Source organism: Phaethon aethereus, assembly GCF_964289735.1.
Source record: "Phaethon aethereus genome assembly, chromosome: 2".
In the NCBI taxonomy this organism is placed as follows: Eukaryota; Metazoa; Chordata; class Aves; order Phaethontiformes; family Phaethontidae; genus Phaethon; species Phaethon aethereus.
This window is the reverse complement of record NC_138582.1, coordinates 36,768,150-36,795,504: the sequence shown is the minus strand read 5'-3', so window position 1 is coordinate 36,795,504 and position 27,355 is coordinate 36,768,150. Positions and strand designations below refer to the sequence as shown.

General features: G+C 39.4%; 1 protein-coding gene across 1 annotated transcript; it reads left to right on the top strand.

The window, feature by feature from the left end:
- Window positions 1–27,051, top strand: TERF1 (telomeric repeat binding factor 1). Its single transcript, XM_081996677.1, has 10 exons — window positions 1–284; window positions 4,299–4,394; window positions 6,490–6,620; window positions 7,791–7,877; window positions 9,820–9,969; window positions 12,689–12,795; window positions 13,882–13,944; window positions 14,037–14,080; window positions 15,774–15,838; window positions 25,903–27,051. The coding sequence occupies exons 1-10, from the start codon at window positions 26–28 to the stop codon at window positions 26,059–26,061; spliced, it is 1,161 nt and encodes a 386-aa protein (XP_081852803.1). The 5' UTR covers window positions 1–25; the 3' UTR covers window positions 26,062–27,051.
- Window positions 27,052–27,355: the final 304 nt, after the last annotated feature.

The following is a 27,355-nucleotide window of genomic DNA, read 5'->3' as shown; positions in this document are numbered from 1 at the left end:
ATCCGGGAGGAGACGGCCACGCTGAATGGCTGCCGCGCGGGAAGAGGCGGGGCTGGAGGAGCGCGAGCCGGGCGTTTGGCGGGGGCGGGGCCGGCAGCCGTTGGCGCGCGGGTTGAAAATGGCCGGGGCGGGCGGCGGCGACAGCTGGGCCTGTTTGTCCCTGCCGGCTGAGGTGGAAGCCGTGGCCGCGGGCTGGATGCTGGAGTTCGCCTGCTGCTGCCTGTGCCGGCACTTCAGGGAGGGGTGCGCGGCGGAGTTCCGGCGGTGGCGGGACGTGGCGCAGGGTGAGGGCTGGCAGCCATGGTCGGGGTCCCGCGGGTGCGCGCTCTCATGGCTCTCAAGCAGCGGCGGCCGCTCTGAAGGCAGCACGTACTGCGGTGTGAGGGGCAGCTTTCTGCATGACACTGGAGAGTGTGGTAGAGCACTAACAGTGCTTCTGCACTTCTTGTTCCATCTAAGCGTGTTTTGTACGCGTGCGTTTGTCACAGAATCATAGGACAGTTTGGGCTGGAAGGGACCTTTTAAGGTCATCTAGTCCGACCCCCCTGCAGTGAGCAGGGACATCTTCAACTCGATCAGGTTGCTCAGAGCCCCGTCCAACCTGAGCTGGAATGTTTCCAGGGATGGGGCATCTACCACCTCTCTGGGCAACCTGTGCCAGTGCTTCACCACCCTCATCGTGATGCAATGCACATTGCGTTTACCCTGCTAACGGTCGTGGGTGGAGCGTGGAACGCATTTCTGAGAAGGCAATCTTAGGGTAATTTGTTGAGGTGATTTAAGAGTATCAACAGCATTTGCACATGGTGGAAATAAAACAGTGCAGGCTGATTTTTTTTTTTGTTTCTTTGTTTAATCTGCCGGCGTTTGAGTTTAGCAGCTCTGCTGGAGTATTGTAAGATAATCACAGTTTTGAGGAATTTTAATGTTTTGGCTGAATATGACCAGGGAGGGAAGCAAAATGAACTATTCCAGTAAAACAGTGGTTACTGGAGGATCAGGAGGCTGCGGTCTTTCAGGTTAACACCAGTGCTTGTAGTCATCTAATCATCTGTCATCTTGAATGAAGCTTGAATGTATAATATGGTTGCCTGTATACCACCAGCAGTTACTGAAGCTGAGGCCTCAGATGATGAGAGTTCAAGGCTGCTGAAAACTTCAAAAGGATTTAGTGAAGAGATGCAAGGTAAAACCCAGTGTAGAATAATTTAAATACACTGAGTTCCTTGGGTTTATATTCAGGGTTATGGTAGAATACTAGAAGTATTTAAAGGAACTATAGTCTTGTAGGTGAGGGTGGAATGTAGTCTAGTGGCTGGATTTTGAATGGAAAAACATGTATTTAAAATGAGAAGTATTTAAGAGCAAGAGTAGTTAAGAGCTGGAAGCAAATGTCTAGGTCTCAGATAAATTTGATGGATTTATGGTGGTTTTTCTGTTAGAAATAATTTTCCTGAAGATACCAGTTTAGACCTCGTGGGGATTTTGTGTGTGTGCTTGACTCAAGTAAATGTGATAGTATGACTTGTATTCAGTTCTTCACAAAACTTTAAACAATGGCATGCAGAATGATTAGTAGGGAGATTGATATGAGCAATTGTAAGAGGCAAGAAATCTGAAGATAACATAATGAAGTACATCGAACGGGTGCTGATAAATTAAATTATTAATGATGTCTCTGTATTTGGCCTTGGGGCTGTGCCTCAGTGAGAGAATCGTACTGAACTTTCATGAAGACGTAGATGGGAAGCAGAGATGCTGTCAGCACAGAAGATTGGAATATTTCCTGAGAAGAACAGGAAGACTTGAGGACTGTATTAGTGGAAACAATTAATTAAATTGTACAGAATGCAAGATCACATGGAACTGAACTAATAACAAATTTGGAATGTGTTCCTGCTCTGTTCAGCAACAGAGGAAAGAGTTTTGTGTACTGAAGCTGTAAGATTACAAAGTCAGAAGTGTCTATGGAAGATGATAATTGTAGGCATAAGATTGCATTAGAAAAGTGGGTGTGTGTCTTTCATAGAAATAAAGAACTATTGTTCTTGCATATGTCAAAGTGAGACCCTACTGAAATAATGGTTGGCTGTCAACATGAAGGTCAATTCAAACTGAAGCAAGTGCAGAAATGTAGAAAGACTAGGGGAACAAGATCAGCTATTTTATTAGGAGATTGTCCTGGTTTCAGCCAGGATAGAGCTGGTTTTCCTCACAGAAGCTAGTGTGAGACTGTGTTTTGGATTTGGGATGAGGAACTGTTGATAATGTGCTGATGTTTTGGGTTGTTGCTGAGCCGTCAAGGACAGTCCAGCTTCTTGTGCTGGCCTGCCAGCGAGCAGGCTGGGGGTGCACGGGGAGCTGGGAGGGGACACAGCCGGGACAGCTGACCCAGACTGGCCAAAGAGATATTCCCTACCATACGACGTCATGCCCAGTACATAAACTGGAGTTGGCCGGGGGGGCGGAAATCGCTGCTCGGGGACGGGCTGTCGATCACGGGGTGGTGAGCAATTTCTGTATTGGGCATCACTTGTTCTTATACATTCCTTTGTTGGTATTATCATTATTGTTCCCTTCTTTCTTTCTGTCCTATTAAACCGTGTTTATCTCAACCCACGAGGTTTTTCCTAATTCTCTCCCCCGTCCCGCTGTGGGAGGGAGAGTGAGCGAGCGGCTGCGTGGTGCTTAGCTGCCGGCTGGGGCTAAACCACGACAGAGATAAATAATATTTCTGTACAGTTCAGTATACTGCCAAGTAGAAATAGCTAGGTTACCTAGGATTAGAGATTTAAAGACAGCATGGCAAGGTTACATACTTTGCCTACCCTATCCTGCCTTGATATAGTGAGTAATTGCTGCTGAGGGCCTGGTGTCCACATAATAAACATTTCAAGGTTTCTTTTTCTTTGTAATAGCTCTAAAGGAATTCAGTTGTGGACTCAAGACAGCTCCATTGTACAAACCAAGCACAGGAAGTTTTCTTTAAAATGCACCCCTGCTCTGAATTAAGGCACTAATATAGGTGCAGGTTAAGAACAGAGAAAGCTGAAAGATCTAAAGCTACTTGCCAAGATGACCCCTTTTGTTCTGTGGAATCGTTCAGCTACAGTATTCTACCTACTTCCAAAATTTCCAAGCTCTGGCTCCATCTTCAGGGCATGATGATGGTGCTTATCTCTATCATTGAATTCATCCAAGATCTGTCTGAAATTGAACTCTGTCTGCTGTGAAAGATGTATGAATTTGTGATTATGATGAGTGGCACTTTACTGCTGTTCTAAACAATGTTCTTTTTTTACTTCCTATTTTGGCTATGGGAATTAAAAGCTCTTGTATCACCTGTCCTCTCTGAAGCAATTGCAAAAGTGTTCTTCCAAGTTCCAACACCTGCTTGATGTTAGGTTAGGTAATCATTTGGGCCTATTTAATTACTTTGTAATTTCGTGTTTATCCATTGTTCCTAGGAGATGATCATACATTAGTAAGCGAGTAGGCTGAATACTTCCAAGTAAAACAATGTGTGATGTGCTCTAGTTGTGTCATTGCAAAACTTGGGGGTCCCATGCTCCAGAATCCTGGCTTTTGCTAGGCTGACAACTGAAATGTGTACATAAACGCTTCCTGAACTAGGATGTTCAGTCTGCATCTTGGACAAGTCGCTTGACACATCCTTCACTTTGCATTCTGAATGCTTCTGTGTTATGCTGTGAAGACAAATTACTATATCCACCACATTAAAATATGAAGTTCACAGTAACCAGCATGATGGAAATAATCTCACGATAGCTCCCATTCTAAAATATGTAATAGTCCTTGTGACCTTCCAACCTTGTGAGGAGGATTTGTCTTGTAGATTCACATTTCTGACTAAACTCTCCTTTACAGCTTTTGGTCTGTTGGTTGCTGTAGCAACCTGTTAGGAGCCTGCATGTGGCTCATGTTTTGTGGCCATTTCACAGAAATGTTCTCTGGACAGTTGTCTTTCATAGTAAGATACTGAGCAAAACAAAACTTAATTTATTTATGTAAGGTACTGTGGTCTACTAATTCAATGAGTATAAGCTTGTGATGCATCTTGCTGCTTCTAAGTTACTGTTGTGAACTGCAAGAGGAATAGGTTTTTCTGGTCAAATTCTAAAATACGATTTAAGTTCTTTTAACACGGAAGAATATTAACTAATAATCTACTAAATTTCTAATTCATTAAGATGATAATACAGTGTGTTTAGTATATTTCTAGCCACACTGTGGCAGTGCTGGAGCAAGACTGACTTAACTTTTCTCTTCTTTTTCAGCTCTTATTAACAGCCTCTCCAAAATACCTACACATCAGAAAAAAACAGCGTATCTCTGTCAGTTTTTGATAAGAATTGAAAGAGGAAAAAACCTTGGTAAATACTTTTTTTTCCTCCGCTTGTTGTTTAAGTAGATTTGCATGAACTTGCACAGAGGTTAGGTATGTTTTCACATAGCCTTTACTGTACACATATATATGTGTCCTGTATGCAGAACCAGTACTATGCTGTCCTGACTAATTTAGCTGCTTTGAATGACTACATCTACATGCTTCTTAAATTATAGAGTGTTCTTGTCAGAGTAGCATCAACAAAAGAAATGTGCTGGAAAATATTGACTAGCTCTTAGTGAGCATTAATTGCAAGTTTAAGGTGCAGAATGTGTGCTTCTTTCTGCACATATAACTAGAGGTTAAAGTAGGACAGACAGTAGGAATAAGAATATGGATAAAAAGGATGACTGGCCTTCTTTCTTACAGAAAGCTGTAAGACTTTCAGCTGGCAGCAGGTCCTTGGGACTCTTATTCATGACCATGTCTCCCATGTGGCTGTATTTACCATTTACTGGTTTTGCCAAGCTGACTTTGCTTCCATGCTCAAGTTTCTGGAAGATTTAACTTTTCTGCTGCAAGTTTTGACTGTTTGATAAAACTCAGTGAGATTTAAGGACTTCAAAAGCAGCTTGCCACCATGAGCGGGGAAGAAAACAGTGTCTTCTAGCTTAGCAGCGCCACAAAGGCTTGTTATTATAAAGTGAAATTTCTTATTTTGCTTTTCAGGTAGTAACACTCTTCTTGATCTAGTTCAACTTGAGAATCAAATTCTAATAGTTTATCATATACAAATTATGAAATTTCTCTGATAATGCTTTAAAACTATTATTATTGTATATAGCACTTGGGAATATTACTTCAATGTGTGTTTTTATGTATCACAGTGTGGAGAATGACCTGTGTGGGGAGGAAGATTGCATGCACTTAGTAGGTATTACATTAAATGTAGTTGCACAATGCACATGGCAAGCTAATATGTTGTATCGTAGCTTTCCTAATTCTTCTCCAGTTATCAAATATATAATCTGTACTGAGCCTTAAAAGAGTAGGTTGTTTCAGATGCTAGCTCTTTGAGTTAAACACTTTTTTACAATATTAAAATAAACTAAATATGATGTATCATATTACTTGATTGAAACAATAATTAGAAAAACCCAGAAATGTTTTTTTAATGTGCTACATATAATGCTATGTAAATTTTCAGTGTTTGTCTTTTACTGTAGCTGGTATCAAATATTTTTGGCTTTTTTCTTGGTATTGCTTAGATTGTTTGCCTTCTGTCTGAAAAATACTTATGGTAAGGAATAAGATGAGATTGATAGATTCTACTATGATGTCATATAAAATGAAGGAATAAGTGAGGCTGTAGCTCAATGAACATCTTGAGCTAAGCTGGCATTACCATGGGAAAAAGTCTTGTGTACCTGCCAGCTCCTACTGCATCTGTTACATTGGCACTCTTACTGGTGCAGGTGCAATGACCAGACTGGGAAACTGTTCTAGAGTGTTGAGGGGATGGTTATTTGGCAGGGCTAGATCTCTGCCAGAACTGGTCACTGATCCTGCTTGTTGGGAGTTTACACCAACCTTGGTGTTGGCACAGTGGTACAATGATATCAGAGGTTGCTTCTGCTTTTTCAGTGACACTCCTGTGTTAATCTGTTTGAGTTTCGATTTAACTGCTTCAAATATAACAAAATGCTAAGACATGGAAATAGAGAGAGACTCAGGAAAAAAAACTTATGATAGTAGTTATATTAAAAAATTAACAGTATCGATACTAAATGTTTTGATATCTTGTGCCAAGCTTATTGTAAGAGTATTATTAATGCCAGCCCAAATACATGATGCTAAACTTAGCACTACTGCAAGTGGCATTTTAAGTGAACAATAATTAGCAGGTGCATAATCTCACTTAAAGTCACAGTAATGTCATTAGCAAGGGTAGGAAGAACCAGTCTCTCTAAGTCAGTTACTTCATGTCTTAAACACACCTGAAGAGTGGGAGACTAAAAACTATTTGAGGAAAAAAGAATTGAAAATATGTATAGTATATATTACTTTCTTGTGAATAAATAATGTAATATATTTAAGTTTTTTAAATACCTTTTTCTTTTTTTTTTCTTTTTTTCCCTAAGAATGCCATTTTGAAAATGATCAAAGAATTTCACCTTTGGAATCTGCTCTGTCTTTCTGGAACTTGCTTGAAAGGGAAGACATTAAACTGGAAAAGCTTCATGAAGATATTCGTCGCCTGATTCAAATTCAGGTATGTGTGACTTACTCAGAAAGCTTCAGGATGTTACCTATTCATTCTGATAAAAGAGTTCCTTTTACAAAAAGCTTGGATTATTAGCAGGCTGAACTGAATTTTCTAAGTTTGGTGTATTCTCAAGTACAGGGTAAATAGGTCTGTACGGTGGACCTTTCACTATCTAAATTGGTTCCTGTTTGTCCTAGTTCAAAATTGTTTAAAAAGCTGCCAAGATGAAAAAAATGAGCTATCAATTGAGAGATCAATTTCAAAACAATAGTACCTTGAACTTTAAAATGTATTATGAACAGCTTGCTCTTTTTGCTTAAAAATAATTTTTTGTATTAGAAAACTTTTGATTTCAAAGAGAAACAAGTAAAAATAACCTGTTGCTGGTAGAGATTTTCTGTTGTTGAGAAATGGGTTGTAAGATTAAAATATCTAAAAAAATTCTTGGCATGCTCTGAACTTTTAAAATCTAAAGCTATCCCTTGATGAGACTGATAGATGTTAAAGTGTTTCTGAACAGCTCCATCTTGCTGTTCTTCCCTAAGATGCAATAAAATTGAGTCTGGACATGCTGTTGAACAGAAGTTTAGATAAGATAGGAGAGTTCATATTTAGATTTTTAAAACAAGTGTTTTATTTTGCGATGGTTACAAATTACCTGTGCTTAAATAAAGGTTGATTGCCAACTGATTTTTTTTTTTAACCATCGTTTAAATTTTACATGCTTATCACAGATGTGCCTCAGTGCATTACTGAACTGGACATGTACTCTTTTTAACAACATTTACTGTGGTTACTAAATGTTTTTATTACTGCAAAATGAGAGCATGCTATTTGGTTGCACTCAAGGGAACGTTGACAGCTACTGGGACTGTGAAAGTCTTTCAGGGAAAGATGAAAGCAATACTTAGTAGGTAAGTATGGGACATTTTGCACCAAGTGAGGGTCCTTTTAAATGCCTGATGGAGGGGTGTTAGGCCTTTGTACATGAGGTTTAATATTACTTCAGAACTAACTGTTATAACTAGATAACTGTTGGTAACCCTTATAAATATGTAATCTGCTGGGTTTTGGAAGTCTTACAAAACTGTGAAAATGTGACTTCTCTTGTTTTTTCTGAATCTTGGGTGAAATATATTTCAGCATATCTTGTAAATGTAATTGTATTTGTTGTAGATTGTAGCAGTGTTTATGGAAAAAGGATATTTCAAGGAGGCTGCTGAAGTTCTTGAAAGGCTGTTTACAGACTCGGAATCAGATAAGGTAGTAACTTGCTTAACTTGCGTTAAGCTCTCTTCAGAGAAGGGGGGAACAGGTTTCCAAAGCTAGCAGATACTGCCTGTATAGCTGTGTCCTAATTACTGCCCATGCAGTCACTTACACACCTGTGGCACTTCTAAATACAGAAGGAAATTTGTGCTAGGGAATTGATAGAAATAATGAGTGATTTGGGGGAGTAAAATGCTTCTAGCAGCAGTTGTTCTTCGCTGTGGGCAGCATCAGTCCAAACTTCATCTCCTTTCCCGCTTTATATGAGGAGTGAGGTGTCACTACAGATGCTGGGAATTTGATACTGCTGTTTTCTAAGAGTAAAGACAGTACAGACATGCTGGTAGAGACATAGTGACTCCCTAATAATCTCACTGCTGACTTTTCTGAACCATTGCTGTGTGCTCCATTTGTTGTCTCTGTTGATTAGTGATCTATAGACTAAAACATCACAGAGAAGGAAAGCTCATTAGCATCTGTAGTATAGGTGGATATTATTATGCCTCTATCTGGAAAAGATAACATATGTGGGTCAGGCCATCTCCTGGTTTGATGTTGATTGCATCATTCAGAAAGATGCAAGTTTGAGTGTGTATCTCTTCAAAATCACAGCTAGTATGCACAAACGAATTTGCTGGGGTGGAGAAAAGAGCAAAGGAACTGCAGGCAAAATGAAAAAAGGCACAAATGCTGTCCTAACGTACCAGAGGAAGATATAGGCACAGGTTCTATGCAAATAGTAGCATGTCTATAACTTATTGTTCAGATACACTCTTCATTCAGAGGATTGAGATGTTCAGGAAGTGTAGGCTGTGGTAATAGCATTCAAATTCATAAATAAGAATGTGACCTGTACACAGTTAATTCTTGCCTATGTTGAGTCTTAGAATTGTTTAGCTTGAAAAAGTCCTTTAAGAGCATCAAGTCCACCCATTAACCTAGCACTGCAAAGCCCACCACTAAACCATGTCCCTAAGCACCACATCTACATGGCTTTTAAGTACCTCCAGGGATGGTGACTCAACCACTTCTCTGGGCAGCCTGTACCAATGCTTGACAAACATCTTGGTGAAGAAATTTTTCATAATTTCCAATCTAAATGTCCTCTGGTGCAACCTGAGGCCCTTTCCCCTTGTCCTATCACTTGCTATTTGGGAGAAGAGACCAACACCCACCTCACTACAACCTCCTTCCAGGTCATTGTGGAGAGCGATAAGGTGTCCCCCTCAGCCTCCTCTTCTCCAGAATAAACAACCCCAGTTCCCTCAGCCGCTCCTCATAAGACTTGTGCTCCCGACCCTTCACCAGCTTTGCTCTTTGGACACGCTCCAACATCTCAGTGTCCTTCTTGTAGTGAGGGGCCCAAAACTGAACACAATATTCAAGGTGCGGCCTCACCAGTGCCGAGTACAGGGGCACAATCACTTCCCTACTCCTGCTGGCCACACTGTTTCTGATTCAAGCCAGGTCTGTCTGTAAGATTGAGTGGTTCGTAGACAAAACATGTAGTTGTGATTATTGGTATCGATGTGTCCTTAATGCTAGTGTACCAAGTAGTCCTTTTCCCAAACAGTAAACCCCTTTCAATGGCAATCTTTTTGAGGCAGTAAGTGAGAAAAGAGAACCTAGTAGTGAGTGGCCTTTTCTGAGTATTTTTGCTCCATTGACCACATTGCTTTCAGTGTTACTCATAAAGGGAATGAAAATGGGGATCTCTGGCAAGTTACACTTACCGATTACTGAGCACATAAAGTAAACTCCTGGTGTTATTCCTGGTTAGCTTCAGAGCCCTTTCATACTGTAGCATGAAGTTGGATAGGCATATTCATAAAACTATTTAATTGTCTTATTTAGATTTGTGTATGTCCTTTTTAGTGTGTCAAGTTTACTGCAAGATGTATCTTTATGTGGTATAAAGCTGTGCTTTTTTTTTTAGCCTTTAAGGGTGAAGCTGGCAACCGTAATTAAAAGCAAGGATCCATATGTTCCCCTTCTCCAAAGCTTCAGTTACAGTCTTTTGATAAGTAAAATCAAGTCTTACGTTGAACTTTTCATGAAAGAAAATGAAACTAACTTCTTAATACAGGTATGTCAAAATTATTTTCAAAAGTTATTTTAAAAGAGGTACCTGTTAAGATTAAGTAGATTTATACTTTTAAGGGAGTTGTTTAGACAATATTCAGTTATTGTATTAGATGAAGAGGAAGGTTTACCTTCTTCTGAATTGTCTTATATTCAACCTTTTTTAATTAATATGTTTAGGAGAAAGTAGGAGTAAGACTCCTCTAAAATATCTTTTGTGAACTTTTTTACACAACTGTTTTGATTAGAAAAATAGTTAAGGAAAAAAGCATAATTAAAACAAGGTCTGTCATCAGTGTATATTTAAGAAAAGCAGTTCTGATCTGAGACTCCCTAAAAGATAATGTAACTATATACTTAATGTTTATTTTGTTTAAGTCTATATGACTCCTTACACTAAAACTAAAAGATCAGACCTGTTAATTTGGCTAAAAGCTTTAGGAATGTCAGAGGAGTTAAGAGATGGAAAACTGTTATTGCTTTTTTCCTGTAAATAAAAAAGCTTCTTACAAACCATCTTACTCAAAAGTGATTTAAAATTGTAGAGAGCAACATTCCTCCTGCAGTTCATCTTCAGGAGGATTGTAAAGAATTTCTCTTATGTTTACTTCCTATAAAAGAATATTGAATTACTCAATTACAAAAGCACAAACATCTAAAGGTAATAAGAAGCAAAATTTAAATAAACAAACCTGAAGTTCCTCTGGGGTTTTCATTTCTTAGCAGAGGGAGGACTTACTAAATGTATTCGAAGTATAATACAAGGAATACCTTTTAACGGTCTCACTCAGCTGTCAGTTTTCAAGTTTATTTTTCAAGGCTGTTTCTTTGAGTCTAAGAGACAGAGGTTTGGAGGTGGCAGAGAAGACCTGGAACTCCATACTAGGACACCTAGGCCCTCTGTGTTGCACCCCCACTGCCTGGACATCCTTCCTACTGTCTGCACCAATGTTGCAAATCTTACTTCTGAAATCTTTTTACTTTGGACTGAGTTAGTCAGTGACATGGAGGAGACCACTTTGTGAAAAGTTTCCACTTCTGCTTTGCAATACCCATAACTGTTTCCCAACAGCATAGCCTGTGTTCTTTACAGAAACACACCCTTGCTTTAACTGTTAATGTCTCTCCTCTTTCTTCTGGTGCTGTATGTTGTATAAGGTGGTCTAGACTGTTTTGTAGGCTGCTTTTCCTAGGTTATTGTCAAATTTGGAATCTACAAGATTGCAGCTCCTACTGTTGATGAAGTTCTTGTGCTTCAAGAAACTCCTACAGGTTAGCTGCCCTAAGAACAGTCTGCAGATAATGCAATGCAAAGAAAAAGGACCTATACCAAGAAAGCATTGATCTGAATTCTCAGGGAGTCTTCTTAATTTTCCCTTAGCTTTCATTTCTCTTTCAAAAGAATTATTTTTAGGGACAAGTGCAGTTTTAACAGTAGCATTACAAATGCGATATAATGGATTTTATTTTTTTAACTAAATCCTTTCTACCCATTTATCTGTATGGAAACACGTCCTCACTTTCACCCATGTTTTGCTACGATCAACCACTGTAAGAAAGTCACTGTTTTGAAAACTTCGAGCTGAAAGATGTGGTAGGTTGGATAGTTATGAAATTTCTGACAGTGAAACTCTTCTGTGATTGAAGTATTCTGTGACGAGAATACTTTCCAGTATTTTCATGGATGAATGAGTGAAATAGAGAATGTTTTATATTATCTCTCTCTTAAATGCTGAGAGATTCTGCAAGCTACTGCAAAGAACAGCTTAAGATTTCAAGAAGACTGGAAATTGGATGGATGACAGAAAATTAGGAGGAGGCAAAAACAAGCCCTGGAAGAAGAAATAGATGAAAAGTGGAAGCAACTGGCTAAGCAGAAAAATAATTAATATTGGGCCCAGAGTGAATTTGTCAACTGAATCATTTTGATATTTGAGTCTTGCAAAACAGATCACCTTTTGGGATGTATAGACAGTGTTGGATGGAAGACGGTTGGCTCTACTTAGTAATTACGGTGCACAAGTGGAATTTTTTTATGGTTTGGGCAGTAAGTATAGCTTATAAGATGCTAGGAGGTTGATAGCAAATTGGCAAGGATGACCTCATGTGGACTAAGTGTGGGGTTTTTTGGTTGCTTAGTTTGTTTGAAGGTGTCATTTATTATAGCGAGTAGGTGGGGGGAATCTGGGGAAAAGTACAGATCTTACAATCCTCTAGACATTCTATAAAGAGTAATGAACTATTCCTTGCTCCTCTTGGGAATGAAGGAGAAATAATATTTGTGGCTAAAAGTTTAGGTAGGATGTTAAAAAATTCTTTTGCTAATACAGCAAAGGTTACATTACAGGCCTGAAGTCTCATTAGACATGTGGCTTTTGAAAGTGTTGTGGGTATGCTTGATCCTGGCATGTGCTACAGAACTAGATGAACTTCTGAGGCCTGTCAGTTTTCAGTTTCTAATCTAGTTATAAAAAACAGACTTTGGAGTACATTGATAGTATTTGCAGTCTTAGTTAATCTCTGCAATATATTTCACACATCTGTATGTTCACTTACTTTGCAAGTATTCATTGTATTTCTGTGTGTCCATATAAATATCACTTCCAGCTGTGACTAAAATTTCTCTGTTATTAGCTGATGAAGATCTTGATGGATCTTTGTGTAAACTACTATCTAGGTACTGGCTGGCTTTTGTTTTAAACTCTCAATTCCATTTCTCACAGGCGGCTACAAAACAGGTGGAGTCTAAAGGATTGGGAGCAATGGCATCGCAAAACAAAACTGTGAATGTCAATGAAAATGACAAAAGGAATTTGGAAACAAAACAAAGGTTTATATTAAGCATTATACCTGCTTAGACGGTAGCTTGAAACTTGTAGAACTAAGAGTAGGTAGAAGGAAGGATGTTAAATTCTGAACTGCTGTCCAATAGAAAATTAACTAGAAGCACATTCTCTATTTTTAAGTTTTGGCTTTTCTATGGTTGTTACTTCTGGCATTTACATCAAATAGCTTGGCTTTAAGTTTAAGTACTTGCTGAAGATGCATGTTTTTCGGTTTAAACAGCTGTCAGTCTTGTATAACAATAAAAATATAGAAATACTTCACACTTTTTTTCTTTATGCTTGATAGAGTACCTTTTAGTCTTGCCCTCCTAGTTTCAGGCTATAGGTTGTCTCGAGAAGAAAGGGGATAAGTAAAGGGAATTAGTCTATTACTTTTTCCTTACAGCTAAACACAAGATTCTCCTACTTACTGATACTAGTGTGATGGGAAATAGTTACGTTGCTTCATGATTGTGGTAATGTGAACCCTCAAAACAATTACCAGCTTCTCTAAAAAATGCTGGGGGAACTTGAAGCAAATTCCTTCCCCCCTCCTTTGACTTTATTTTGAAAAATACTAATATTCTAGGTTTATCACAACTTGTTTTTCATGGAGAGTAAATTGTAGTCTTTAATTGGGATAGAGCTTGTGTTTCTGCAGTTTTATACTTGGAATACTTGTCATTGTTTAGTTAAGGAAACTAACTCATGCAGATAGAGTATACAGGAAGACAAGTCATAAGATTTTTTTTTTTTAGGACAGCTCCTGACATAATTACATCTGAGAGGTGTGATGAAAGATTTGATCAAAAAAACCCCTATGGAAACCATTACTAGGTTGTTAAGGAGGTATGAAAAAATAGATGTGCGAAATGCATCACATCCTCAACTTAAATGAGTAATGTCTTGTGTATTTCTCCTCCAGGTATAGGGAGGCAAGGTTAAGAGGGTTAATGGATTGAAGCAGTTAGTGTCTGTATGCCACTGTTTCTGTAGAGAAATCTTAGAATTTTCTTTCATTCAAATATTGTTGAATCGCATAAATGGTAAGCTGCTGCCTAGGAAATTTTTTTTTTTTTTCTTTTTAGAAGATCAATGAAAGAGCAACAGAGTATTACAAATCAGTCACCTGGAGCCATAAACCCCACAGTAAGGTAAAAATTATTTTTTTTATTATTGTTGCTCTTGGTTGTAGACATTTCATGAAGTTCTGTGTATTTTTACTTCAGTTCTGTGTTCCTCACAGGCCTCATTCAGGACGGAAACGCAGAGTGAGCGGTGCTCTTCAGAGTACGTATTAAGCTTATTTTTACACTTTCAAAACAAAGTGTCAAACACTTTCTACAGCAACCCACCCCAACCTTCCCTGCAATAAATGGGTTGGTGGTTTGATAACTTCTATCCAATGTGATAGGATTAATATAAAAATTATTATCGTGGGAAAAAAAACATCCCAGTTGTTGTGTGAGGTTTCTGCCCAAATGCAGATGTGGTGCTTCCCACATTTAGGAAACTATGAAGTGGCTTAAGGTTCTCTGGCAACTCATTTTGCAAAATTATTCACTATTTTTTCATTCACTTGGGTTTTTCTTTGCTTGTTTGCTTTACTTGGATTTATGGTATTCTGTGTGAAAGAAAGCTGCCAGAGGAGTAGTGACACTTGTCTCTTTCTGACTTCTGACCTAGATAACTTTGGGGGGAAGGAACTAAAGAGGTTGGCTGATTGGAAAAACAAATTGCCATGTAAAATGCACAAAGTTAGGAATGTTCCCTGCATCTTCCTGGTATTACTTTTTTAAAACTTACAACATGGCTTGTATAATATTTATAAGTAAGTTCTGAAAACCATTAGCACCCCCTTACCACAAAGGGATGACATTACAGCCTCTGCATGTGGCCATGTTGTACTTGGAAGGACAAACAAGATGTCTTGGATGCTTCCCACAGTTACAGCCTGACAGGTTTTCTGTGGAAATGGTGGAACCTGTTGTAGTGGTTTAGCCCCAGCCAGCAACTACGCACCACGCAGCCGCTCGCTCACTCCCCCATGGTGGGACGGGGGAGAGAATTGGAAGAGTAAAAGTGAGGAAACTCATGGTTTGAGATAAAGACAGTTTAATAAATAAAGCAAAAGCTGCGCACGCAAGCAAAGCAAAACAAGGAATCCATTCACCACTCCCCATGGGCAGGCAGGTGTTCAGCCATCTCCAGGGAAGCAGGGCTCCGTCACGCGTAATGGTTTCTTGGGAAGACAGACGCCATAACTCCGAACGTCCCTCCACACCTTCCTTCTTCTTTGTCCCAGCTTTATATACTGAGCATGACGTTATATGGTATGGAATATCTCTTTGGCCAGCCTGGGTCAGCTGTCCCAGCTATGTCCCCTCCCAGCTTCCCATGCACCCCCAGCCTGCTCGCTGCAGGCCAGCACGAGAAGCTGGACTGTCCTTGACTACTTAGCAACAACTCAAAACATCAGCACCTTATCAACATTTTCTCATCCCAAATCCAAAACATAGCCTCACGTTAGCTTCTATGAAGAAAATTAACTCTACCCTGGCTGAAACCAGGACACCTGTATACCAGGTATCATAGCTCTGATTGCTGGTTAGTTTCCATTCTCTCGATGTAAAATGAGAGCAGTATCTATAGTAAAAATGTTTTCACCAAAATTAAATAACAATGTTTCATTACTATGTACCAATTTTTACTTAACTCTTTAAAATGGAAATCTTCTGTGAGCTCTATTGCATAGAAAATATAATGAATTTTTTGAACAGACTATTTTTTGAGTCCTTGGACTAAGGTGAGATTCATGTGTATACATATATAAAAGTTTAGTCATATATAAAGATATTGATATTTGACTGTCAAACCATATCAAAATAGTGTACATCCTTGTCTCATGTAAATGGTAGAATGCAAAACCGCTACCATAATGTTGACTTGTCATTGGTCTGGTTGTATGTTAACTTTTTTCTAGGTCTGAACAGCTTGCAAAATGTGGAAAAACATGGAGATGCTTTGGCTTGTGGCCGACGAAGACAGGTTTGTACCTATTCTCTATTCTAAATGGAGGTAAAAATTACTCTGTGCCACATAGAACTTTTTCCCATCTTCATGTGACTCTGTCTCCAAACTGCCTGGGTTTAAGATTCTCCACATTACTGAAGCTGTGCTACAGCTCCTCAAAGTGTTTTTTAAGTTCTAATTCCTGTCTTAAGAAGGACTTTTTTTTGTGCAGTCTCAAATACTGTTGCTAATGCTTATGAGCCTTTAATTTGTTGAAATACATTGTTACTAAGACTTAGTTTGAGTCTTTTTAAAATGTGAAAAAATAAAAAATACTTTCCCCTCTTTGGATTAAAGAATTCAGGATGTCATTTGCCCATGAGAGTTTTGGGCAAACATCAAATACTTATTGTTTTCCCACTTAGAAGGTCAAAGACTTAGCAATTTTATAATTCAGTACTTTGTTCATATGAGGTGAAAACATATATTTACTTTGGAAACTATTGTAGTTTTTATAAATGAAATAATAAGGTCTGTTTATAATGCTACAATTCAAATAGTCCTTTGCATTCTCTTCATGGGTAAGCCTACTTCATTGAATTACTTTAAAATAATTCTACTATGTTCACTAATGCTAGAATTCCCTATTGCTAGGAAGTACAGAAGTGTATGCCTTAATAGAAGGGAATTTGAAGTTGATTTAATGTTGGGGTGAACTGTTACAAACTGATTTTTGCACATATCATAATAACTGAAGAAAATTGGCTAAAATTATAAACACTTCTGAATGAAATTGATATTAAATAAGTGTATTTCCACTGTTGAATTCCTCTTGAGAATATTTCTTAGCGATACGGAATCTTTCTGTTTAGATAACAGTGCAAGTTATCAACATACATCCATTTTGGTATGAGCCGTTTCATCTTTCTGATGTTCATTTTGACATTTTGTTTTTCATATGACAGGGAAGGACAAACCTGCTTATGTTTTTTCAGCTTGTCCTTGAGGAGAGTTGTCCTTACTCCTGTTTCTTTAAGCATCTCTACTGAAGTTGAAGTACTGGTTAAATCTTCAGTTACATGCTGTCCTCAAATTGGTTGAGGTCCTACTGAGACCTTATCTGTCCTTGAACGTTAAGCCCCTGCTACTTATAAACAGTTTTTCCTGAGATTTGTGAGAAAGTGAATAGTTAAATCGCTGAGAGGCTCCTTAAAAGCTGCAGATACAGCCAGTGCCCTAAAAAAACAAAATACCAGTGCTTACTTGATTTGTTTGTTACTTTTATTCGAGTTTATACTTGGATAGGAACCTTGTCAGCCAGTTGCTGGTAAGGATGCACGCTTCCATCAGTCTTGTTTTGTACCCGTTGTTTTCAACATCAAGATTTAAACTATTTGGACAACAACTGACACAGAGTTAATGACAACTTTATATTCACCTATTTTAATGTTGAGGTAGTCCATTATGGGGTCAGCTACAAGCCCTGTATTCTGGTATAGGTCTTATGCACAGATCTCACTAGAAAAAAATAGATGTCGTGCTTAATTCCATTAGTATAGTTGAACCGAAATTGAAATGTAAAGACTAAGTTTATAGAAAAAACTGCATCTGATAGTAGCAAAGAACTCATTTGAAAAATTTATTAAAAACTTGAAAGACATTAAAATTCAGAATTATGTTTCTTTAAGCACTTAGAAAAGTAGGCATTTGCTGTCTGTCTGAAATTTATGCCATATTCCCTGCCATAAATATTGTATAGAAAGCAATGATATTGGCCTTTTAAACAATAAAAATTGCTCCTCTGCTTAATTATCTGGGTTTTAAAATTGTCTGCATGCATGAAAGAATGCAGTGAATGTCAGAGCTGTTGACTTCTAGAACTTCCTTTTCCATGTAGTCCCTCTTTCAATGTTGGCATTGTTTGCTCTTGTTTTGTAAATGGCATTTCATTGCAATGGTTCAGTGCCTGTTTTTGGCCTTTCATTGCTGTGTTTTCAGTTAGCTGCATACAAGTCTGCAGTGCTATTGAAAGAAAGTGTACTTTATTTTCTCATCCTAAATTAGGGGATGCAAGTGTCACAGATTTTAGGGAACTGTTTGTAGTCAACTTTATATCCTGCACGTGTCTGGCAAGTCCTGTGAGTTGTCTAAAATCTGATTGACAATTTGCTTAAATTAAAGAATGTGTCAGAAAAGCTTGGTTTTCAGAACTTAGACCTGTATGGGGAAAAAAGATTCCATGTATTTTTAAACACTGAGGAGACAAAAAAAAATTGTAGAAGAGTCACAGAATGCATAATCAAAGGAAGGCAGGTTACTAGACCAGAACTGACTAAGGAATAACAAGACCTTCAGATGTGCGAGGGTATGTCTACGCAGCCTGTCTGGCAAACTCAGGCTTGCTCTGCCAGTGTTCTGAGCTAGCCAAATGTCACATTGCTCTGGAGTAGGCGCTGAGATTATGTTCGCTCAAGCATAGCGCTTCATTATGCCCAGTCTCTCAAGCAGTCTTGCCAGCCTGTAACAGTGCAATGCGAGAATCTACCTAACTGCCGTCGCAGAGTGCACGGGCAGTTTGGGGTGGGAGGAGGCAAGTTACTGCTTTATATAGTTCCTCAGTAAAAAGAAAAAATGAGTCAGTCTCTGGTTTACCTGTAAGGCAGGCTCCTTGTTTATATGTTAAACCAAAGAAATTTATTTTTAAGAAATCTCAATTTAAGCAATTTAAAGGCAAAACAAGTGAAAAACCAACCCTTGTAACAGCAAATGTAACTAAGCATTACAACCAGTAACAAGGGTTGTGATTGAGTCTGGAAGTATTTGAATTATCTGGTGCTGTAGGTCAAGCATAACTTTGTTACTTAAAGATTTTATTTTGGAAATTTTTCTGGCTTGCTCGGAAATTAGATGAACTAGATGGTTCCAGTGGAATCGCTGGCCTTTTACTATTATTAAAAAAACCCACCATTCACTGCTACTGTTGCAAAAGATCTGTGGAACAGGAAGTATTGGAAAAAGGAATTTCTGATAAAGGGTAGACTTCTTTAGAAAAGTTTTATGTTTCTGTTTAGAAACATAAATGAACTACTACCACTCTTAATTCTTTCCCTGTTTAGTGAGCTTTATCAGTGATTGTAGTTTCTTGAAGAGGCAGTGATAGCTGCATAAAGCTTGAATAAGCTAAATTTTCAGATGTGAAGTTTGATCTTCACATACCTCAGCTTACACTTTGTATTGATGCCAAATTTGTGCTTGTTACAGAATAATCAGAATAAAATTTTGATCAGGCTGGATGTTATCTAAGCTCCTATCCCCTCAGAGACACCCTCCACCTTTCACCTCTGAGTGCTGCTGCCACTTTTAGCAGCTTAAAATGAAGAGAAGGGGGCAACCATGCAGAACGGCACTCAAAATTGTCACCTGGCTCATCCCCAGTGCCTGAATTGTTCCTGCTCTTAAGGGCAGAATCTTTAGAATGGTTCCAGCTCACTAGGAGAGGAGAAAGTTAAATTAAAATTTATCTCCATGGGTGAGGGATGTATCTGAGCATCCTTGGACACATGGACCTCTTGTCACTGACAGTCATATGGGTTGGCCCCGGGTTGTCCTGCCCAGCCACCTGTTGTGCACAAGCAGGATGGTATGTATTTGCCTAATGACAGCAGCCACAAGATTTACATTTCCACTGGGTACATTATTTGCAGAGTTGAGTGATGTTTGTTCCCCTGTAATCCACATATTTCCTCTATACTACTCAGTTCTACTAGTTGGCTTTGTCAAGTTTAAAATTCTGTAAGTTGAGGCTGTTCCTTTGCAATTGCACTTCCCTTTCTACTGAATTCTTCACGATTTTGGAAGTTCCAAATGTAAAGGTCAGCCATAGCCTGATTTTTTTTTTTTTTTCAAGTTCCCTCCTGCTTTATAACCAGCAGCGTTTATCCATTTGATAGTTGGAAGTGATCTGTTACTTACAGGAGGAGGTCTTGTACATATTCTAGTAAAACTCTCTTTTTCATGCCCCAAACTACACATTCTAGGCCTTCAGCTTCAACTGTTTACCCTTCCCAGTGCTCTTCTAATGTTCTATAAACCTTTTTCCTCCAATCTAGTTGTTCCAATTAACCTGAGGATTTATTAGCACATATCCCCTTTGGGAACCTCCCTAAGGTTCTACCGATTTGGTTACAAATTTATCATTGTTGGTGCATTAGCAAAGGATTGGTCCCCTATCATGTAAGGATTATATATATTTAATCTCAGGGTTACTCATGACTTTCCCACTTTACTCTCCTGCTGGCTACAAAACTGTTAAGGGATATTAGAAATGGCCTTCTCTTCCAGCAGCCCTAGCCCAGGACCTTCCTCCCCTGCTGCTGGAGCCCAGCCCAGCACCTGGGGATGCAGGGTCCCTGCCCAGGCTGGGGGATGTGGCTGCTGCTTTCCCCCTTGCAGGTTTGCCCAGTAGCAAAGCTGAGCACAAATCCCAGAAACACCCAGATGCAGGCGACACACACACACAGAGGACACTGACACAGCTGGTCACACAGACACTGTAGACAAGGTGCTGCCCTCAACAGCACCCACACACAGTACCCAAATAAGATGAGCAGAGGCTGCCAAGCCCCCTCCTCTTCTCTGTCTGGTAGGGGTGTAAGTTTGCTGGTGGAAGCACACACATCCCTCTCTAGGTTTACAGGCACACAAATGTTTGCAGATGCCCAAGTGTGGGCACAGCCCCCCTGCCTGCCTGATACCCCTGTCCACACCCCAGCCCTTGCATCTGCTTCATGAGTCCTTGACGTGCCATCCAGCTGGATGCACCAAGCACAAGCACTCACATACTCATCCCATGGGCACTCTGTATTCTGCTTGTACTCCTGTGTACACCTGCAAGATGTCTCCTTTTCAGGCAAAAGGTGATATTTTCATTCCTTCAAGGAGACGAAGGAAAGGGTGAGCGTGCCTGTGCCACCTGGGTGTCAGCTCAAAGTCTCTGCTGCTGGGCTGACCCTCCAGCCTGACAATAATGAGAGACTCAAAGAAAAAGTGACAAGACACACAAAGGGTCCTCTTGGTCACAGCCTCTATCCTGAGCCCAGTGCCTGTTGGGACTGTTAATATCAGGTCCTAAGAAATCTTGTTCTGGAACTAGAGACAGGGAAGGGGATAACTGGCAGTCCTGGATCAAACCTCCACCCCTTACCCTTGCAGCCACATTAATGCTGATCTGTGCTGGGGTGGCTGCATATGGCTTCAGCCCTGTCCTTGTTCCTTCCATGTTCATACCATGTTAATATCTGAAACCAACCCAGACTTTCCTGACCAACTTCTAAATTTTACCAGATACTAGAAATAAAATTACTTTTACTAGACCAGAATTACCTTTACCAGACTTAACCTTGACCAGACCAGAATTGCAATTACCTTTCCCTCTTTTAGCTATCAGTGAGGCTTTGGACTGACCTGTATGGGATTCAGCAGCCCCTGCGTGTTGCAGGAGCCTAGGGAGAACCCTTGGCTGAAGGCCCAGTAGGGATTTCAAAAGGTCCTGTACCTTTCCAAACAGTGGGAGGGAGTAGCCCATGGTCCTCACAAATCCCAGATGCTGTCGTGGAAATAACCTGCATTGCAATTTAGATCAGGTCAGCAGAAGTGTTTTTTTGTTATGCCTATAGGAGAGGACAGGGAGCAGTAGAGTGACAGCCTCTGCCGATATGAGTTCTGCCCAGCTGGGGCAGCTACAGAGTTCCTGTAACTTTCACAACTTGTTTTTCACCAAAACTGTCAGATAAGCAGCATATGGTACATAACAGCAAATGAAATTCATCAGGCAGTGAGGCTCTAGAAATTAAAGATCCTTTAAGTAATAGTTCACTCCTTTGTCAATTAAACTGTTCTGACTAGCAAGACCATTAGAATCATAGAGTGGTTTGAATTGGAAGGGACCTTAAAGATCATCTAGTCCAACCCCCCTGCCATGGGCAGGGACACCTTCCACTAGACCAGGTGGCTCAAAGGCCCATCCAACATGGCCTTGAACACTTCCAGGGATGGGGCATCCAAAACTTTTCTGGGTAACCTATTCCAGTGCCTCACCACTCTTGTAGTGCAGAATTTCTTCCTTATATCTAATCTAAATCTACCCTCTTTCAGTTTTAAAACCATTACCCCTTGTCCTCTTGCAACAGGACCTGCTAAAAAGTCTGTCCCAATCTTTGTTATAGGCCCCCTTTAAGTACTGGAAGGCTGCAATAAGGTGTCCCTGGAGCCTTGTCTTCTCCAGACTGAACAACCCCAAGTCTCTCAGCCTGTCCTCATAGGAGAGGTGCTCCATCCCTCTGATCATCTGGACCCGCTACAACAGATCCATGTTCTTCTTATGTTGCGGGCCCCAGAGCTGAATGCAGTACTCCAGGTGGGGTCTCATGAGAAGAGAAAATCACCTCCATCAACTTGCTGGCCATGCTTCTTTTGATGCAGCCCAGAATACGGTTGGCCTTCTGGGTTGCAAGCGCACATTGCTGGGTGATGTTGAGCTTCTCATCAACCAACACCCCCAAGTCCTCCTTGGCAGTGCTCCCAATCCGTTTTCCACCCAGCCTGTATTTGTGCTTGGGGTTGCCCCAACAGATATGTAGGACCTTGCACTTGATCTTGTTGACCTTCATGAGGTTTGTATGGGCCCACCTCTAAGGCTGTGCAAGTGCCTCTGGATGGCATCCCTTCCCTCCAGCTTGTCAACTGCACGACTCAGCTTAGTGTTGTCAGGAAACTTGCCAAGGGTGCACTCGATCCCACTATGTCATCGATGAAGATACTGAAGAGTACTGGTCCCAATACAGACCCCTGAGGGACACCTGTCGTCACTGATCTCCAACTGGACATTGAGATGTTGACTACCCTGTGGATGCGACCATCCAAACGGTTCTTCATCCACCTGTCAAATCCGTATCTCTCCAATTTAGAGAGAAGGATGTTGTGGAGGACTGTGTCAAAGGTCTTAGAAAAAAGTCCAGATAGATGACAATAGTAGCTCTTCCCTTGTCCACTGATGTGGTCACTCCATCATAGAAGGACACCAAATTTGTCAGGCACAGTTTGCACTTAATGAAGCCACGTTGTCTGTCATCAATCACCTCCTTATTTTCCATGTGTCTATATCATAGTTTCCAGGAGGATCTGCTCCATGATCTTGCCAGGCACAGAGGTGAGACTGACTGGCCTGTAGTTCCCAGGGTCTTCCTTTTTTCCCTTTTTAAAAATGGGGGTTATGTTTCCCCTTTTCCACTCAGTGGGAACTTCACTGGACTGCCACAACTTCTTAGATATGATGGACAGTGGCTTAGGAACTTCACCTGCCAGTTCCCTCAGGACCCACCATTGCATCTCGTCAGGTCCCATGGACTTGTGCACCTTCAGGTTCTTTAGATGGTCCTCACACCCGATCTTCTCCTACAGTGGGTGGTTCTTCATTCTCCCAGTCCCTGCCTTTGCCTTCTATGACTTGGGTGGTGTGGTTTGAGCACTGCAAATGGCCTCCAAATGTTAACTACTGAGGCCTGCTAAGGCCTATGAGACATTAACTATTTTGCTTTCACACACCAAACATGAGTAAGTAATTGCAGTGCTTTTGATCACTTGCCTATGTACATTTTATAGTGCTCTTATGGACAAAAACACTGACTTTTTTGCTGTTTCAGAGCAACTCCAAAACAAGTAAAGCACAGGCAATGGTTAAATGCAGAAATAAGAGAGCTGCTTGGTTGGATTTTCAGCAGTCATTCACTCATGATATGCACATGAACACATGCAGATTTTGTAGAAGTCTGGTATCTAATGATTTTTACTGCTGGTGCTCACAGAAATGCCAGCATGAGATCAGTGAAAACTGGCCATTTGTCTCCTTTTATAACTTACTATGATCCATGAGACCATCAGGAGCAACAGGACATCTCCAGTGCAAGATACAGAAGTGACACAGGTAAATTAAATGGAACAGCTACACAATACACCTCTTTGTACATCTCAATCTCAATAACATTTTTAAGTTTACATTTTTTCTGTAAGTTAAGTCTTTACATTTGAGATTTTGGGGAATAGATTTAGAAAGAACATGTTATCAAACTGCAGTTTGGAATAGAAATTGATACTTACTTTTTAGAAACAGTTTTCCTAGACATTTGTTTCAACTGGGGATCCTGTCCTGTATTTGCATAGGTGATATGCAATTCAGTTTGCCTAAGGAGTTGTACCCATTGTATATCAGTATGATTAGTTGTGTATTAAGCAAGCAAGGAATTGAAGAAATCTGCAGAGGATCAGATTCTAACAGAATTAAGTTGGTTAAAATAATTTCATATTAAAGAGTAATTGCTATTCCAGAGTGAAAAAATGACCGTATGTAATACATCTATATTAAAAATGCAGTGGTAAAAAATAGGCATGATAGGATACATAGGATCTGTAAACCTTTGTTATATATATATGCATATTTCTATAAAGCTACAATAAAGAAAGTTGGTAATCAGTTCTTCCTCACACTTTACTGTAAAGGCAGGGTTTTAAAAATCAAGTATTTGATTTTTTAAAACATTGAGTTTTCTTTAACTCTGTGCAATCTTAAAATTGTTTGTCTTGAGGAGCAACTAAGGAGGGACTGGTACGCTGGAGAGCCTCATTGGAAGGGGTTGCTTACAGATGTGTAACTGCAAGTAATTTTCTCCTCTTTTGTTGTCCTGAAAAGTGAGATCTTTACCCAGGATGTAAGGCCAATATTCATACAAGTCAAGATATTCCTTTTATTGCAGATTTGTGCAAACCTGGAAGCTAGGTGGTATCCCAGAAAGCTAGCTTAGCTCGGTACAAAAGCTACAGAATATTTATATTGTTACAATTTAACAATAAAACAATAAACAACCCACCCAAGTTCACATTCATTGATTAGTGATTACTATATCACTTGCTATTAGTTACAGGTATTAAAATTAGCACGCATGCTCCTAGAAAGTGGGGTGAGGGGAGTGTAATTTGCGTAGCTCCTCAATTGAGTCGGTGGTCCTGATCTCCCCCTGCCGTCTTTGCCTTTACCCTAGTTATTGCAAAATGTTATTCACTGACTTCATGCTGGTAGCATTCTCCTATTCTTGTTATCTTCCTTGTGGCAAAACATTTCTTTTATCAGTCCCTGAAGTCCCCTTTTTGGTTCCTCCTCCGGAGACTGATGATTAGTAAGGCATGCAAGTTTACACAATCTTGCTAAATTCACACAATACAGCTAAATCCACTTAATGGTTAACATTTATCTTTGCCTTATCACTTTTAGAGAGAAATGTTATCCTCTAAAGATTAAAAAGCTTGTAGGTCATGACAGTGAGACTTAAGTAGTGGGCTCAACAAATGGCCAAAAACAAATGCATGTCTGTTATCTGAGCATATGGCTGATCTCAATTTTAAATACAATATGTATCATTCTGCTTCTACCAGCATTTTAAATATTGGGATTTGTTTTTTCTAAGCACACTGAACTTGCTTTGTTTTTGGTAAATGGCATCTTGAGTCTCAGTCCCTAGATTAATGTGTCACAAATACTTTCTCTGTTGTGATGCATACTAGGAATCACTAGGATCAATCAAGGTTTATCTTGGCTCGATTGTCTAAGAAAGTACAATTTTGTAAAGCATGTATTGAATGAAGCCAAACTTTGCCCAGTGTCTTTTTTTTTTTCTTTTTTTTTTTTTTTTTTCCTCCTGTAACTCGTGAAATTTGAAGCATGTGCTTTTGGTTCCTGGTGATGTCTGCCACTGTGTTGTAACACTTGACATGGTAACCTTTGTTGTTGTATTTAGTGTCAAGTTATGGTGCTGAAAAGAAATCAAAATGACCCTACTGACCCTCAGACATCTGTAGTCTGTACAGATATATAGATTAATAGTTTTATTAATTAATTAATTTTAATTAATTTAATTATTAATTAATATTTATACAGCTTTATACTGGAGAGCTGTATAAAAACGTGCTTTTATATTTGCTATAAGCTTAGCTCTTATATGAATACATTTCTCTGTTCATATATCTGGTATTTTTCTCTGTTCTTTCCCTAGCGATGGACTTACAAAGAAGACTTGGAACTGAAATCAGGAATAAGGGAATTTGGAGTGGGTAACTGGGCTAAAATTTTGATCCATGGTGACTTCAACAACCGAACTAGTGTCATGTTAAAAGACCGGTGGAGAACACTGTGCAGGATTGAACAAGGCTAACTTGGACTACAGGAATCAACTCTTCTTGACCTTTCCATACATAAGGATCTAGGCTAGTTTTTCAGAATAGTAACTTATTTTAGTCTCGGAGTGTTCAGCAGTGTTGCTGTCCTAAAACATGAAACAGAATAGTAATAGGTGTAAAACATTCATGTAAGCTCACTTGCTTGGGTAATGATGACTGAAATGTAAAGCCTGGCCTTTTATCTACATGCGATAGAAGACCTAATTTCTGAAATGTGAAAATGCTTACAGTGATTTAAGAAAGGTCAATTATTGACATAGGGGTATTAAATGATTTGCAACATGTTTAGCTTGATAGAGGCTAATACAGAAGCTGTACTTTTAAAGGGTTGTACCTCTAGTCAGATTGAGCTTTTTATCATTTTACTTCCTGCCATATAACCTATTCTTATCTGATTTACTTCACTTTGAAATTTTGGTCAGACTTGTCATGTCTGTCAGTAAGTTATATCAAAAATATTTATGTAAAGTTTTTGCTAATTTTACAAATCAATTCCTTTTTTTGCAGTTAAAAATGTGTGATACTCCACGTAATTTTATATTTCTAAGTAGTAAAGGTGCTGCTTTTTTTTTTTTTTAATTAAGAATTAAGCTTAAGTTCTACATGGAAGATTATTTTGAACTTCCGTATATTGGCATTGGTACTTTTTATCTTGCAGAAGAGACAGAAAACATGGAAAGTAACAGTATGATATTAGCTCTTAACATCTCTTGATTATCTTGTGCCCACCTACCTTGTCTTGAGAAGTGGCTTCTTCTAGACCAGCTGAAAAGGGAAAGCTTAAACGCAAATGGCCGAAGTGGGGCTCAGTAATGACTCTATACTGAGACTGATAGCACAGCTCGTGAGACATGTTTCGTCTATGCTCTCCACTGTCTCTGCAGTGATAGCAAGCAAAGATACGTTCTGATGGGGATAACTAACTATCAAGGTGTCATTTGGTCACTGTAAATGTCCTGCTCATGAGATACTGTAACAGATGGATGGTGGTACTACACGGTCTCTCTTGATTCAGACTGTGTGGAAAAGAGTTCCACAACTGCAGAAAACCCATACTTTTCCACTGTCATATGTTAGGTTAAGTTAATCTAGTAACTTAACCTAACATATCACAGTATTCTTTTAAAAGTAAAATCTCTTCAATTAAGATGTTTTCTGTACCTTTGTCCTTGGATAAGGTTTTTATTTTGGAAGAACTTACAAGGAAAAGCACCTGTCCAAACTGGTCATAATAAAATAAACCTCTCTGAGAGATTTTTCCTGGCTATG

What these genes read in the sequence shown, in the direction of transcription:
- TERF1 (XM_081996677.1), top strand. Translation starts at nt 26, where the DNA reads ATGGCTGCCGCGCGGGAAGAGGCGGGGCTGGAGGAGCGCGAGCCGGGC. An exon ending in GTCGCCTGATTCAAATTCAG is followed by an intron (nt 6,621 to 7,790) that starts GTATGTGTGACT and finishes TATTTGTTGTAG; the next exon opens with ATTGTAGCAGTGTTTATGGA. An exon ending in AATTTGGAAACAAAACAAAG is followed by an intron (nt 12,796 to 13,881) that starts GTTTATATTAAG and finishes TCTTTTTAGAAG; the next exon opens with ATCAATGAAAGAGCAACAGA.